The sequence below is a fragment of the Bufo bufo genome, chromosome 11, assembly GCF_905171765.1.
Source record: "Bufo bufo chromosome 11, aBufBuf1.1, whole genome shotgun sequence".
In the NCBI taxonomy this organism is placed as follows: domain Eukaryota; kingdom Metazoa; phylum Chordata; class Amphibia; order Anura; family Bufonidae; genus Bufo; species Bufo bufo.
This window is the reverse complement of record NC_053399.1, coordinates 5839553-5855983: the sequence shown is the minus strand read 5'-3', so window position 1 is coordinate 5855983 and position 16431 is coordinate 5839553. Positions and strand designations below refer to the sequence as shown.

The window sequence follows — 16431 nt, the reverse complement described above, 5'->3', positions numbered from 1 at the left end:
AATAGAGCCGATCTGCAATACCGGACACTGCCTATGGACAGGAGGGGCGCTCTTTATCTACAGATAACGACTTTGTCATCTAGCGTATTCAGCTGCACAGTTCCCCGGGTTTCCGATCCATCGGTGTCACTAATAATTGTATCCGTTTCACCTCTAATATGGTTTCCACAGGTCCAACAATGACAAGTTTGTGTACAGGATGCAGAAGGACATTAAACAGAGCACGTTCACAGGATGGGGCCACGTGAACAAGAAAATGGTAAGTGTCGAGCCGCCATTGGGGAGCGCACCCCATGTGACACGCTGCGCGGTCCAGCCATATTGTCTCCTATGGCCCGGATGTAATTAGTCGCGTACATTAGCCCCATGTTCAGGGCTCCCCCCCCCCCCATTACAGCCCGCACTCCTGATATTGAGGTCCTGCCGCCGAGGACATCCCTGCTGAAGGATTTGCTTTAGGTTTCTTTGCAGAAACATACAAGGCAGAGATGGCGGTAAATCGTGGCTGTTCATCCGTGTTCGGGAGAGCATGTGCTCCGCTCCCGGAGTGACGCTTGTTGATTTTTTTTTCTGTTTTTGCCGTTTTCTCCTCAGGGTTCCCAAATGACTCCCACCTCTCGAAGAACATCCTCCTTAAATAAAGGTAACTGCATGCTGTGTGGCATGTGATGAGCCCAGGCACTGCAAGTGTTAACTTACGCTAATCAATGTCACTGTAACACAAACCCCTCCGGCAATCCTCCTGGGGGGCCGCATGACTAGCCCTGTGACCTCTGAGGGTAGTCGTCACTGGTTCAGGGCTTTCTCCTTACAAAGGATGGGTCTTGTGTCCCTAGGAAATAATTCTGTGGCATCTTGGAACTCTGCCTTGTGTCTTTCCTCTGTTATTCCCCCTGGAAATATGAACGGGCTGGTCATTATCATTCTCCTTGTCAATGGGAAGTCTGCACTTAAACAGCAAGGCACCGTTCATGTCAGATTAAGTAAATGCCCAGTTATCATTTTATTCATACATTTCCAGGAGGAATAACACAAGAATTGCACAAAACAGTTTTAAGAAAAGCGGATCCAGCATCCTGGCCTCTGTAGAAAAGTCCTATCCGTGTCTGTAAAACGGACAGGAATAGGATATTTTGTAGGGGAAACGGAACGGACGCATCTCTTGCAGCCCTATTGAAGTAAATGGGTCCTCATCTGACCCACAAAAAATGCAGAGAAAAAAAAAAAAGTGCCCGGGGTTGTTCCTCCTCTGCCTACATCAGGGGTCATCATCCTCTAGCACTGTAGCTATTGGGAAACTACAACTCTCAGCATGCTCCTTTCACATCTGTGGGAGTTCTGAGAACAGCAGAGCGAGTGTACATAATAGGAGTTGTAGTTTGACAACAGCTGGAGTGCCGGAGAATGCTGACCCCTGGCACTTTCTTTTTGTAATGTGGCATTAAAGGGGTGAAGGTAGACTGCCCCTTTTAAGACTGCTTTTGGTAATGATTTGCCTTTGCCGTTGTCAGGCTCTAAAGACACCTCCGTCATTGGGAGACTCTTCAGGAAGGATGACAAGCCCAACTCTGATGAAGACGAGGAGGAGGAAGATTATTACTTCTCGGGGGAGGACCAGTAACTGTGCCTTGTGTGCCTGCGGTAACTGTGCCTTGTGACACTCTGCCTTACAACAGGCAAGTCCTTGTATAGCTTAAAAAAAAGAAAAAAAAAAGTTTTTAGCGATTTGTAATGTAGTGTACAGCTGTTTTTATTTGGCGCTCTGTACATAGCTCCTCCCCTTTTAATAACCTGTGCCGGCATTTCTTCACCTGGTGTGATTATTTTTAGTTTTGTATCATCGATGCTTCTTGTATAAAGCTTCCTCCTCCAAGTCTCCGCTGTGTATCTTGTGTTATATAAGTGCCACGTTGTCATATTTTATGCTAATAAAATTTTAAGTGTTACGGGAAAGGAAGCGCCATTATTTGCCGCAGGAGACTCGGCATCACATTGACGTTTACCAGAAAAGTGCAGGGGTTTGGCCTTCTCTGCCCTTTTAAAGGGGATGTCCAGGGTTAGAAATAAAAATAAATAAATGCCGTTTCTACCCCCAGAAACAGCGCCACTCTCGGCAGTGTCTGGTATTGCACCTCAGCACTATTCAGTTGAATGGGATCGGCTGCAATACCAGACACCTCCATGGCCACGAGGGGCTCTTTAAGTAATCTGCGCCTGTTCCTTGGGTTGCACTTCCTGATAAATCCATTGAAAGCAGAGTATCCATAGCAACCATCTGCTCCGGGTTAGAGTAGTAGTTGATCAGCAGCTTATCCTCTGTCCCCGTCTCAGGCTGTTGGGTATTGACATGTTTTTCAGTCTTAGGCTACTTTCACACTTGCGGCAGGACGGATCCGACAGACTGTTCACCCTGTCGGATCCGTCCTTCCGCTATTTTGCTATTGACTATAATGGGGGCGGAGCTCCGGCGCAGCACGGCGAAAGCCGCCGGACTAAAGTCCTGCATGTCCGACGGCCGTCGCCGTGCTGCGCCGGAGCTCTGCCCCCGTGCTGCGCCGGAGCTCTGCCCCCGTCCCCATTATAGTCAATGGGGACGGAGCAGCGGTCTGGCGAAATAGCAGAAGGATGGATCCGACATGGTGAACAGCCTGTCGGATCCGTCCTGCCGCAAGTGTGAAAGTAGCCTTATTTGCTGTTTTTTTTACACTTTTTTTTTTTTTTTTTTTGTGGCTTGATGTCACTTTAACCGCTTGCCGTCACACTAACGCCGAAAGGCGTGAGTGCGCTGGCTCTCTCAGGTCGAGATGACTCTAATAGGCGTCATCTCGTGAGACCCGAGATTTCCTGTGAACGCGCGCTCACAGGATTGCAAGGTAAACGAGTTGATCTACAGCCTGCCAGCAGTGATCATTCACTGGCAGGCTGTACAGTTGTGGCCAAAAGTTTTGAGAATTAGATAAAAATTGGAAAAGTTGCTGCTTAATTTTTTATAATAGTAATTTGCATCTACTCCAGAATGTTATGACGAGTGATCAGATGAATTGCATAGTCCTTCTTTGCCATGAAAATTAACTTAATCCCAAAAAAACCGTTCCACTGCATTTCATTGCTGTCATTAAAGGACCTGCTGAGATCGTTTCAGTAATCGTCTTGTTAACTCAGGTGAGAATGTTGACGAGCACAAGGCTGGAGATCATTATGTCAGGCTGATTGGGTTAAAATGGCAGACTTGACATGTTAAAAGGAGGGCGATGCTTGAAATCATTGTTCTTCCATTGTTAACCACGGTGACCTGCAAAGAAACGCGTGCAGCCATCATTGCGTTGCACAAAAAGGGCTTCACAGGCAAGGATATTGTGGCTACTAAGATTGCACCTCAATCAACAATTTATAGGATCTTCAAGAACTTCAAGGAAAGAGGTTCAATTCTTGTTAAGAAGGCTTCAGGGCGTCCAAGAAAGTCCAGCAAGCGCCAGGATCGTCTCCTAAAGAGGATTCAGCTGCGGGATCGGAGTGCCACCAGTGCAGAGCTTGCTCAGGAATGGCAGCAGGCAGGTGTGAGCGCATCTGCACGCACAGTGAGGCAAAGACTTTTGGAAGATGGCCTGGTGTCAAGAAGGGCAGCAAAGAAGCCACTTCTCTCCAAAAAACCATCAGGGACAGATTGATCTTCTGCAGAAAGTCTGGTGAATGGACGGCTGAGGACTGGGGCAAAGTCATATTCTCCGATGAAGCCTCTTTCCGATTGTTTGGTGCATCTGGAAAAAGGCTTGTCCGGAGAAGAAAAGGTGAGCGCTACCATCAGTCCTGTGTCATGCCAACAGTAAAGCATCCTGAGACCATTCATGTGTGGGGTTGCTTCTCATCCAAGGGAGTGGGCTCACTCACAATTTTGGCCAAAAACACAGCCATGAATAAAGAATGGCACCAAAACACCCTCCAACAGCAACTTCTTCCAACAATCCAACAACAGTTTGGTGAAGAACAATGCATTCTCCAGCACGATGGAGCACCGTGCCATAAGGCAAAAGTGATCACTAAGTGGCTCGGGGACCAAAACGTTGACATTTTGGGTCCATGGCCTGGAAACTCCCCAGATCTTAATCCCATTGAGAACTTGTGGTCAATCCTCAAGAGGCGGGTGGACAAACAAAAACCCACTAATTCTGACAAACTCCAAGAAGTGATGATGAAAGAATGGGTTGCTATCAGTCAGGAATTGGCCCAGAAGGTGATTGAGAGCATGCCCAGTCGGATTGCAGAGGTCCTGAAAAAGAAGGGCCAACACTGCAAATACTGACTCTTTGCAGAAATGTCATGTAATTGTCGATAAAAGCCTTTGAAACGTATGAAGTGTGTGTAATTATATTTCACTACATCACAGAAACAACTGAAACAAAGATCTAAAAGCAGTTTAGCAGCAAACTTTGTGAAAACTACACTGCTCAAAAAAATAAAGGGAACACTTAAAGAACACAATGTAACTCCAAGTCAATCGCACTTCTGTGAAATCAAACTGTCCACTTAGGAAGCAACATTGAGTGACAATCAATTTCACATGCTGTTGTGCAAATGGGATAGACAACAGGTGGAAATTATAGGCAATTAGCAAGACACCCCCAATAAAGGAGTGGTTCTGCAGGTGGTGACCACAGACCACTTCTCAGTTCCTATGCTTCCTGGCTGATGTTTTGGTCCCTTTTGAATGCTGGCGGTGCTTTCACTCTAGTGGTAGCATGAGACGGAGTCTACAACCCACACAAGTGGCTCAGGTAGTGCAGGTTATCCAGGATGGCACATCAATGCGAGCTGTGGCAAGAAGGTTTGCTGTGTCTGTCAGCGTAGTGTCCAGAGCATGGAGGCGCTACCAGGAGACAGGCCAGTACATCAGGAGACGTGGAGGAGGCCAACAACCCAGCAGCAGGACCGCTACCTCCACCTTTGTGCAAGGAGGAACAGGAGGAGCACTGGCAGAGCCCTGCAAAATGACCTCCAGCAGGCCACAAATGTGCATGTGTCTGCTCAAACGGTCCGAAACAGACTCCATGAGGGTGATATGAGGGCCCGACGTCCACAGGTGGGGGTTGTGCTTACAGTCCAACACCGTGCAGGACGCTTGGCATTTGCCAAAGAACACCAAGATTGGCAAATTTGCCACTGGCGCCCTGTGCTTTTCACAGATGAAAGCAGGTTCACACTGAGCACATGTGACGGAGTCTTGAGACGCTGTGGAGAACGTTCTGCTGCCTGCAACATCCTCCAGCATGACCGATTTGACATTGGGTCAGTAATGGTGTGGGGTGGCATTTCTTCGGAGGGCCGCACAGCCCTCCATGTGACTGCCATTAGGTACCGAGATGAGATCCTCAGACCCCTTGTGAGACCATATGCTGGTGCGGTTGGCCCTGGGTTCCTCCTAATGCAAGACAATGCTAGACCTCATGTGGCTGGAGTGTGTCAGCAGTTCCTGCAAGACAAAGGCATTGATGCTATGGACTGGCCCGCCCGTTCCCCAGACCTGAATCCAATTGAGCACATCTGGGACATCACGTCTCGCTCTATCCACCACCGTCACGTTGCACCACAGACTGTCCAGGAGTTGGCAGGTGCTTTAGTCCAGGTCTGGGAGGAGATCCCTCAGGAGACCGTCCGCCACCTCATCAGGAGCATGCACAGGCGTTGTAGGGAGGTCATACAGGCACGTGGAGGCCACACACACTACTGAGCCTCATTTTGACTTGTTTTAAGGACATTAAATCAAAGTTGGATCAGCCTGTAGTGTGTTTTTCCACTGTAATTTTGAGGGTGACTTCAAATCCAGACCTCCATGGGTTTAAAATTTGATTTCCATTTGTAATTTTTGTGTGATTTTGTTGTCAGCACATTCAACTATGTAAACTCTGAAATATATTTCAGAAGAATATGTAATTAACTCAGATCTAGGATGTGTTATTTTGGTGTTCCCTTTTTTTTTTTTTTGAGCAGTGTATAATAAATGTTGGTGGGAAGTGCCAATGAGGGTTAAAAAAAATATATATAAATTAACTCACCTTCTCCAATTGATTGCGTAGCAGCTGGTCTCCTGTTCTTTCTTCAGGACCTGTCATCACATGATACATCACCATGGTAATGGACCATGTGATGGAGCTCAGTGACGTCACCACAGGTCCTGAAGAAAGAACAGGAGACCAGCTGCTACGCCATCAATTGGAGAAGGTGAGTTAATTTTTGTTTTTTGTTTTTTCACCCTCATTGGCACCACCAATGTTTATTATACTGGGGTGTTGGGGGGGTGCACTGCGTCACCAATGAAGATGACTGACCTGTTAATACAAATACAGGAGGCGGGTGCCGGAATCAAATAGTGGCACCTAACCTCTATGACAGGGAGCTGCGATCAGCGGCAGTTAACCCCTCAGGTGCTGCTCCCTGTGTCATAGAGGTTGGGTGCCGCTATTTGATTCCGGCACCCGCCTCCTGTATTTGTATTAACAGCTCAGTTATCTTCATTGGTGGCGCAGTGGCCACAGCCCCTCCCCCTGTTCCTCTCTTTATTGGCCGTGGCAGCAGCACAGGGGGAGGGAGAGACTCTTCCACTGTGCTGCTGATAAGAACATGATAGTTCAGCTCCTGTGGCCGCCGCTGTATTCAGAGCTGTGGTGCGGCTCTAGTTGCAAATGGCAACAAGACTAAAAAGTTGTGTCGCCATTTGTAAATTCGAAGTTGCATTGGCGACCATTTTGGTTGCCATCTGGAGCCCTGTAGTTAGCCACTTGTTAGGTAGTTAGCGCCCAGCCCACCGCAGTCACTGATTAGTGTCATTGCTGTTGCTAATCAGCACTAGTACTATATAGTATCTGTAAGTGATCAAGACTGATTGCAATCCGATCTATATCAGTACATTAGGGTCACCTTAGGTTCTACAAACAATGCAGTGTTCGCCTGATCAGGCCTGAAGCTTACTGCTCCACCCAGCTTTTCCACAGTCTGATATTGTCCATCCCTCTCATCTCTCCTTCGAAATCCTGGTATGTCTTGTCTGAACTATTAATGTCTCGTTTCCTGCAGGATTTAATGAGTATTTGTTTCCATTGACTCTTTCACCCCTGTATCTGGTCCTCCTTGATTCGGCCATATGTAGCCCCCTCCCCTCTTGGTCACACCTGATTGAACGCTGACTGGTATAAATCTAAGGCCTGAAGTCTTTGTGACCTTGGTCTTTCCACATGCAACATCTCTCAAGTGCAACTCTTTAAGTGCACAGACTGGATGAATTACACCAGAATTGAACCAGAAGGGGACCACAGGTAACTACAGACATTGTTTCCAGCAAGAATTCTTCAATAAACTCCTCCAACCTTTCGAGAACCTCCAGAAAAACACCTAAAACCATTCACTCAACAAGGAACTATTCATCTCATCCTCCATCTTACCTTCTCATCTGACCCTTTGCACAAACCTGTTTGCCAACATAAAACACTTCCTTACCAAACACACACACACACACACTCCTCCTGCCCTTTTATTCGCACCTACTAACACTTTCTCTGCTTCTCCTTATTGCTGGTGATATCTCTCCAAATCCAGGACCCCCTCAGCAAATCCCCACTATCACCCCCATGTCCCAATACAAATCTCCTTCTACACATTTCTGCAACCCCTTAAACCAAATCACCATTCCTCTAACACCTTCTCCTTTGGTTCCTCTTGCAGGAGCATTATTGAACGCACGCTCCATCTGTAACAAACTGTCCTACATTCACAAACTTTTCATCTCTCAAAACCTTTCCTTTCTGGGTCTCACAGAAACATGGCTGACACCCTCAGACACCTCCTCCCCTGCTGCACTCTCTTATAGTGGATTTCAATTCACTCACACCCCCCACCCTGCCTCAAAACATGGTGGAGGAGTTGGTCTTCTCCTATCAAACACCTGCTCCTACAGCCCAATTCCACTGCCACCCTCCATTACGCTCACCTCATTTGAAGTACACTCTGTTCACATCTACTCTCCCTCCAACCTTCAAGAAGCCGTCATTTACCGCTCTCCAGGCCCAGCCACCATCTTTCTTGACCACTTTAACACCTGGCTACTACACTTTCTTTCTGCCGACATCCCACACTGTCATCATGGGTGACTTCAACATCCCTATTGACACCTGCCACTCGGCCGCCTCTAAACTCCTATCGCTCTCCTTCAGCCTATCACAGTGGTCTTCAGTTCCCACCCACAGAGATGGTCACACTCTGGATCTGATCTTCACCCACCTCTGCTCCCTATCTAATCTTTCTAATTCGCCTCTCCCCCTATCTGACCACAACCTACTCACCTTCTCCTCATTGGTCTCCTCTGCTGCTCCCCCGGTCCACACACTAACACACCCCCGCAGGAACCTCAAACATCTAGACTTTCACTTGCTTTCTGACTCTCTTCTCTTACTCTCCACCATCTGTTGCCTCAAAGACCCAGATGCTGCCACCACCCTATATAACACCACAATAAGTACAGCTCTGAGCACTGTTGCCCCCCTCACACACAACAAAACCCGAAAAATCAACAGACAACCCTGGCACACCAACCTGACCAAAAAACTCAGACAAGCTTCCAGGGCTGCTGCGCGGCAATGGAAGAAATCCCATTTAAATGATCATTTCACCGCATACAAGCAATCCCTCCTCATATTCAAGTCCTCACTCGCTGATGCAAAACAAGCCGACTTCTCATCTCTCATATCTTCCCTGGCCCACGGCCCTAAACAACTTTTTAGCACTTTGAACTCCCTTCTCCGTCCACCAGCACCTCCACCCTCTCCTCTCTTCTCAGCTGAGGACTTTGCCAAATATTTCAAACAAAAGATAGTCAACATCAGAGAAAGCTTCACTACACAGTCCCCACAGACCCTCTACACAACGGCTCGGTCCTCTTCTCCCAAAACCTGCTTCTCCACCATTACAGAAGAAAAACTCTCTACTCTACTCTCCAGATCTCATCTGACCACCTGTGCACTTGACCCGATCACATCCCACCTCATCCCTAACCTCACCACAGTGTTTATCCCAGCCCTAACTCATCTCTTCAACCTATCACTAACCTCTGGTGTCTTCCCCTCTGCTTTTATGGTTCAATAAGATTTTATTATCTTTTATAGTCATAAAGGAAACATCATGAGTTGCAGCATAGACACCACATACATAGATACAGTGCAACATGAAATCATAAACAGTAGTAAGGCATCGAGGACATGGTATAAGCATGTATCTGTATCTGTATTGCAAACAACCAGCCGTCAAAAGACAGCAGAATCAAAGGCCCATATAAATAATATATAGGCCAATAATTCTAGACAAATACGGACAAAAGAGGGGGAAGACGAGAGAGGGGAGTAATCATAAGGCATAGCTGGTGAATAACTAGGCACTTTTATGCAGGGGAATCAGGGAGAACCCCAGAAGCCACCCAAACAGGGAACGAGGCAGAAGCTCTAAACCTGGACCATGGCTCCCAACACTTAAGAAACGCCAGAATCTTGTTGTGATCAGAGGCATACATCTCTTCTCTGTGGATCAGCACATCTAGTGCCGAGGCCCAAGTGATCCTTCTCAAACTCTGGGTTGACTTCCAATTACACAGTATAATTTGTCTCATGGCCAGCGTAAAAAGTCACAATGACCCTTTTTTAATATGAGAGATCCGCCCCAGGAAAATAGGAAGGAGAGAATGCTATGGTGGCCCGGAATAAAAAATTATAAAGCTTGAAGAAATCTAACCATAATGGGTTAAGCCTCAGACATTCCCACCATATATGGGTCATGGTCCCCCTATCACCCAGGCATCGCCAACATAGCTCAGAAACCGAGGGGTAGAAACCATTCAATTTCTCCGGAGTTCGATACCATCTGGTAAGTATTTTATAATCGAGTTCTTGTAAGTTACACGATATAGAGATCTTATGCGTAAGAAGCAGAAAACATCTCCATTGATCCCCAGTAAAGGTTTCACCCAATTCCGACTCCCAATCAAGCATAAACCTGAGTTTGGGGTAGGAATCTCCAGATTGGCTGTCCTCAGTCACCCCGGTGTTCAGTATGGCATAGAGTAGAGAAATACCATGGCCAGGGGCCGCTTGAGCAACACATAACTTTTCAAATTCCGTTAGAGATGTACGGGACCGCAAACCAGGCATCAGAGAACCAACAAACCCCCTGAGCTGAAAATAGAGAAACCATCTACCAGGAGATGGCAGGAGTATGTGCGAAAGGTCCTCGAGAGGGCGTCTCCCAGTAGAGGAACCAACGTCTCTCAGTCTGACAGTAGATGTGTCGTTAACTTGAAAGGCGGGCACCTGGTAAGTCCCACAGGTAAGTCTGGATGATCAGTGAGCATTGAGAAGGGACCTTTAGCTAAATTTAGTTTAGGAGCAAACTTTATCCATGAGGCGGCTAAAGTAGGGAGGAGCATATCCGATTGGGCATGCGGGAGATTGCATAGGCATATTTTGGCTGCCCCCTAATTCCCTGTTGCCAGGTGGGGATTCGTAACATGTTCAATTTCTACCCATATCTTAGTATCCTTGTTGTGAAAAAGATCTAAGAAGCAGTTCGTAACTGCAGCCCTATAATATGTCAAAAAGTTAGGTAGACCTGTCCCTCCCTCTAATTTAGGGCAAGTCAAAAGACTATGGCCAAGCCGTGCTCTGGACTGATTCCACACGAATTGGGAAGTCAGGCGCCGGAGGCGAGTAAAGAAGATCAAGGGGATTTTACATGGAATAGTTTGAAATAGAGCAGGCGAGGTCATATGTCCATTTTAAGGGTGTTAATTTTACCAAACCAAGAAATTCCTAGGGGCGTCCAGTTCTGAAGGTTCGCTGTAATGGATTTAAGGAGAGGAGTATAGTTTATTTTAAATAAATGTGAGGGGTTGGCAGGTATGTGAACTCCCAAATATTTGATAGAGCCTTACGCCCATTTAAAGGAGAAGGATTCTCCAAGGGATTGCACCTCCCTATGGGGAAGAGTAATATTCAGAATTTCGGACTTATTAACATTAACTTTGAAGTTACTGAGGCGCCCAAATATACCAAATTCCGTAAGAACGGACGGAAGGCCTATTCTGGGGGACGTGAGATATAAAAGCAAGTCGTCTGCAAACAACAATAACTTATGTTCGGTTTGTCCGATCTGAAAACCTTTGATTGCTGTGTTTGCCCTAAGAGCATTGGCCAGGGACTCCATAGTCAGTATGTATAAAAACGGGGACAAGGGGCAACCCTGGCGTGTGCCGTTCTGAATCCGAAACGGTGAAGACAGCGTGCCGTTGACCCGCACACATGCCGATGGCGAAGAATAAAGAGCCATGATGCGCTGGAGCATCTCGTCACCAAGGCCTAGGTGGGCTAGGGTTTCCGATAGAAACCTCCAGTCCACCCGGTCGAATGCCTTCTCGGCATCAATCAACAGAAGACATAAAGGTGATCTATTTTGTCTAGCTCTGGCTATGAGACCTAGCGACTTCTGAGTATTATCGCGGGCCTCTCGGCCGGGGACAAATCCCACCTGTTCTTTATGAACACTGCCAGGGATGTGTGGGCACAAGCGTATGGCTAGTATTTTAGCATACATTTTCATGTCAACATTAAGAATCAAAATGGGCCTATAGTTTCCACAAACCGTGGGATCTCTACCCGGCTTATGATGACTACTACGTGCGCCTGTAAGGCCTGATATGGAAAGGGGCACACAGCAGTAATAGAATTAAAGGTTTCAGTTAGAACTGGAGCTAAGTCCTCTGCCAGGGCTTTGTAGAATCGGGGGGTGAACCCGTCGGGTCCGGGACATTTCCCTATTTTCAGGTCCTGGATTGCTGCTTTAATTTCTGAGATGGAAAAATCGCTTTCCAGTTCAGAAGCGGTCACATTATCTAAAGGCTTGGGGCCGTGAGAGGCTATGTACTGACGTATGTCCTCCGACGGGGGCGCCGACGATACATCTCGGGAGGCCTGCAAGTCATAAAGGGCGGAGTAATAATTTTGAAATTCCGTGGAGATCGCCGAAGGGGCATGGGCCAAACCATTTGTGTTTGTATTGATAGCTTGTACGTGTGTCGCTGGGGGTTTGGGATGGAGGGCACGTGCTAACCACCATATTCATAAAAACCATGTCTAACTCTATCCCTGACGCACAGGGATTTCTGATCTAATATCTTTAGAATCTGCTGACGAAGGGAAGAAATGTCCGCCCTCAGGGCATCGGCAGGAGACAGCTTATTCCGTTCCTCACTCAGAGTAAGCTCAGAGAAAAGATTGGAAAGTTTCAAGGTGCGCTCTTTTTTCAACCTTGACCCGTGTGAGATAAAGAGGCCTCGTAACACACATTTGAGGGCTTCCCACTTTACCGGTTGAGCAGTAGTGTCGGATTCGTGAATTACAGAAAACTCCTCCATGGCTTTCCTGACGTCAGCCATACACACCCCATCGTTCAGCAGATTGTCGTTTAGCCTCCATGAGGACGCCCTATTGCCTAGCGCGGAACCCATCAAAAGGCCATATACAGGGGCATGGTCGGACCACACTATAGTGTCTATGGAGCATTTGGGATCGAGGTCAAGAAGTTTCTGTGATATGAAAAGATGGTCCAGCCTGCCGTAATTATTATGACTATGGGAAAAATGGGTGTAATCTCTGATGCCTGGGTGCAGGACCCTCCACATATCCACCAAACCAAGGACACCTAAGTCCTTTTGGAACTGATGTACCGACACCAAGGAGACTGAGGACTTACCAGTGGATGAGTCAAGGGCCGGGTCCATCACTAAGTTAAAGTCGCCACCTACGATGATCGGGGGAACCATCCACAAATTTAGCCACTTTCCTCAAGACTTTAGTCCCAAATGCAGATTGACCCTGGTTGGGGAAATAAACATTAGCAATAGAAATAACAGATTGGTCAACCGAGATCTTAAGAAAGAGGTATCTGCCCCTAGGATCCACCTCAGAGGCTAATACTGAGTGGCGGAAGTGCTTATGTAAAGCAATAGACACCCCCGCCGCTTTTCTCTCAGGATTGGGAGCATGAAACCAGGTCGGGAAATATTTAGATTCACATTTCGGGATAGCATTAGCTTTAAAGTGCGTTTCTTGCAACATGGCGATCAATACCCTTTTCCTATGTAATCTGTACAGGACCTGACTCCTCTTTTCTGGAACATTGAAACCCCTAACATTGTAGGTACAAAAAGATAGAGGTGCCATCTCTAACCACCTCCGGACCGCCTAACGCAGATTCGCGTTCTGGAGGTGGCAGCCCTGCGCTCAGCGACGCATATACGCGTCATCTCGCGTGAGCCGGGATTTCCTGTGAACGCGCGCGCTCACAGGAACGGAAGGTAAGAGAGTTGATCTCCAGCCTGCCAGCGGCGATCGTTCGCTGGCAGGCTGGAGATGTGTTTTTTTTAACCCCTAACAGGTATATTAGACGCTGTTTTGATAACAGCGTCTAATATACCTGCTACCTGGTCCTCTGGTGGTCCCTTTTGTTTGGATCGACCACCAGAGGACACAGGTAGCTCAGTAAAGTAGCACCAAGCACCACTACACTACACTACACCCCCCCCGTCACTTATTAACCCCTTATTAGCCCCTGATCACCCCATATAGACTCCCTGATCACCCCCCTGTCATTGATCACACCCCTGTAAAGCTCCATTCAGATGTCCGCATGATTTTTACGGATCCACTGATAGATGGATCGGATCCGCAAAACGCACACGGACGTCTGAATGGAGCCTTACAGGGGCGTGATCAATGACTGTGGTGATCACCCCATATAGACTCCCTGATCACCCGCCTGTCATTGATCACCCCCCTGTCATTGATCACCCCCCTGTCATTGATCACCCCCCTGTAAGGCTCCATTCAGACATTTTTTTGGCCCAAGTTAGCAGAAATTATTTTTTTTTTCTTACAAAGTCTCATATTCCACTAACTTGTGTCAAAAAATTAAATCTCACATGAACTCACCATACCCCTCACGGAATCCAAATGCGTAAAATTTTTTAGACATTTATATTCCAGACTTCTTCTCACGCTTTAGGGCCCCTAGAATGCCAGGGCAGTATAAACTTCAAATACTAGCTTTCCCTTTAAGTGCAAGGATGTGGTGTGTTAAACAACAATTCGTTACTACTAATGCCCATTATGGACTAAATTACACCTATTGATCCTGCACCTACCAAATTAACTAAGACTTAACTTTTATTAATGCTGCTATTAATACTTAATACTTTAGTGAATGTCAAAATTGTTAAAACTTCCAGCATTCGCTGGCCTTAGAGTCACAATTGGAGTGCCCTATCAGTATGTCAACTGACCGGGTCTATCTGCTACTATGTAGATACACACTAGTGCCTATCTGGCTGCGCGCTGCCAGTGTAATATGCGGGCACTGTGTGATTGCTTGACACTATAATAAGAGGCTGCAGCGAAATGCTGTGTTAAAATTAGAGCTTCACGCTGCCCCCCGACATGTTTCGCCGTGTACCGGCGTCTTCAGGGGTTAGGGCAGAGTGGGTGCTCTTTGGAATATGGGCCCCTTTGCCCACCTAGGCTGCAAAAAAGTGTTACACATCTGGTATCTCTGTATTCAGGAGAGGTTGAGGAATGTGTTTTGGGGTGTCATTTTACATATACCCATGCTGGGTGAGATAAATATCTTGGTCAAATGCCAACTTTGTATAAAAAAATGGGAAAAGTTGTCTTTTGCCAAGATATTTCTCTCACCCAGCATGGGTATATGTAAAATGACACCCCAAAACACATTCCCCAACTTCTCCTGAGTACAGAGATACCAGATGTGTGACACTTTTTTGCAGCCTAGGTGGGCAAAGGGGCCCATATTACAAAGAGCATCTTTTGGATTTCACCGGCCATTTTTTACAGAATTTGATTTCAAACTCCTTGGGCCTCTAGAATGCCAGGGCAGTATAACTACCCCACAAGTGACCCCATTTTGGAAAGAAGAGACCCCAAGGTATTTCGTGATGGGCATAGTGAGTTCATAGAACTTTTTATTTTTTGTCACAAGTTAGTGGAATATGAGACTTTGTAAGAAAAAAATAAAAAATCATCATTTTCCGCTAACTTGTGACAAAAAATAAAAAGTTCTATGAACTCACTATGCCCATCAGCGAATACCTTAGGGTGTCTACTTTCCGAAATGGGGTCATTTGTGGGGTGTTTGTACTGTCTGGGCATTGTAGAACCTCAGGAAACATGACAGGTGCTCAGAAAGTCAGAGCTGCTGCAAAAAGCGGAAATTCACATTTTTGTACCATAGTTTGTAAACGCTATAACTTTTACCCAAACCATTTTTTTTTTTACCCAAACATATTTTTTTTTATCAAAGACATGTAGAACAATAAATTTAGAGCAAAATTTATATATGGATCTCGTTTTTTTTGCAAAATTTTACAACTGAAAGTGAAAAATTTCATTTTTTTGCAAAAAAATCGTTAAATTTCGATTAATAACAAAAAAAGTAAAAATGTCAGCAGCAATGAAATACCACCAAATAAAATACACAATGTGACCCGTATAAATGACAGGAAAAGAAAAACTAGATGAGTAGCACAACCGCGACAATGGCGCAGCCTCCGTGCTATAAATGAGTAGCATATTATTCAAAGTCACAAGTGACAATATACTAATCAGAAACCGCAGGAGGACGTCTGGGTGGTCTTTTTGGTTTAGCCGCAACACTCTGCCATTGCTCCTGACGTGGGCCCACCGAGATTTCTCGAGGTCTAGGCTACTCTGGCAAGTCCAGATGAGGTAGATCGAAGGTCTCCAGAAATATAGATTTGAATGACCCCGTCTTCCGGTCCTTGTTGGCGATCAGCTGAAAAGGGTAACCCCACCTATACGGTATAGAGCGCTTCTGTAGCTCAAGAAGAAGGGGTTTCAGGGCCTTTCTCAGGAGCAAAGTGCCTCTGGCCAAGTCTGTCAAGATGAGGATTTCTTTATGCTCAGAACGGACCGGTTCCGCATGTCTGTAGGCTTTTAGGATTGCTTCTTTATCTTTGTAAAAGTGCACCCTGCAGATAATGTCACGGGGACGCGATAGGTCACTTGGCTTGGGGCCCAGCGCCCTATGGATCCTGTCCAATTCAATATGCTGATCAGGGCTTTTTTTTGTAGGAGCGATCCAAAGAAGGACAGGGCCCAGGCTTCCAGGTCCTGAGGAAATATTTTCTCAGAGAGGCCCCGTATCCGGATATTATTCCTCCGGTTACGATTTTCAATGTCCTCAAGATGGGAGAGGATATCTTGAATCTGGTCGGTATGATCTTGCAAGACCAGCCTGTGCGATTCTATGGTCGCCTGAAATTGCTCTTGGGCATATTCAACCTCCTCTACCCGGTTGCCGACATGCTGT

General features: G+C 46.6%; 1 protein-coding gene across 5 annotated transcripts in view; it reads left to right on the top strand.

Moving 5' to 3' along the window:
- MIS18BP1 (MIS18 binding protein 1) overlaps positions 1 to 1874 on the top strand; it is a 37907-nt gene extending 36033 nt beyond the window's left edge. For all 5 annotated transcript variants that reach the window (XM_040411365.1, XM_040411363.1, XM_040411364.1 and 2 more), the window contains 3 exons: positions 172 to 259; positions 595 to 643; positions 1512 to 1874. In XM_040411365.1, the coding sequence (XP_040267299.1) occupies positions 172 to 259; positions 595 to 643; positions 1512 to 1621 (247 nt within the window). In that variant the 3' untranslated portion in view covers positions 1622 to 1874. The remainder of the gene's footprint in view (positions 1 to 171; positions 260 to 594; positions 644 to 1511) is intronic.
- Positions 1875 to 16431: the final 14557 nt, after the last annotated feature.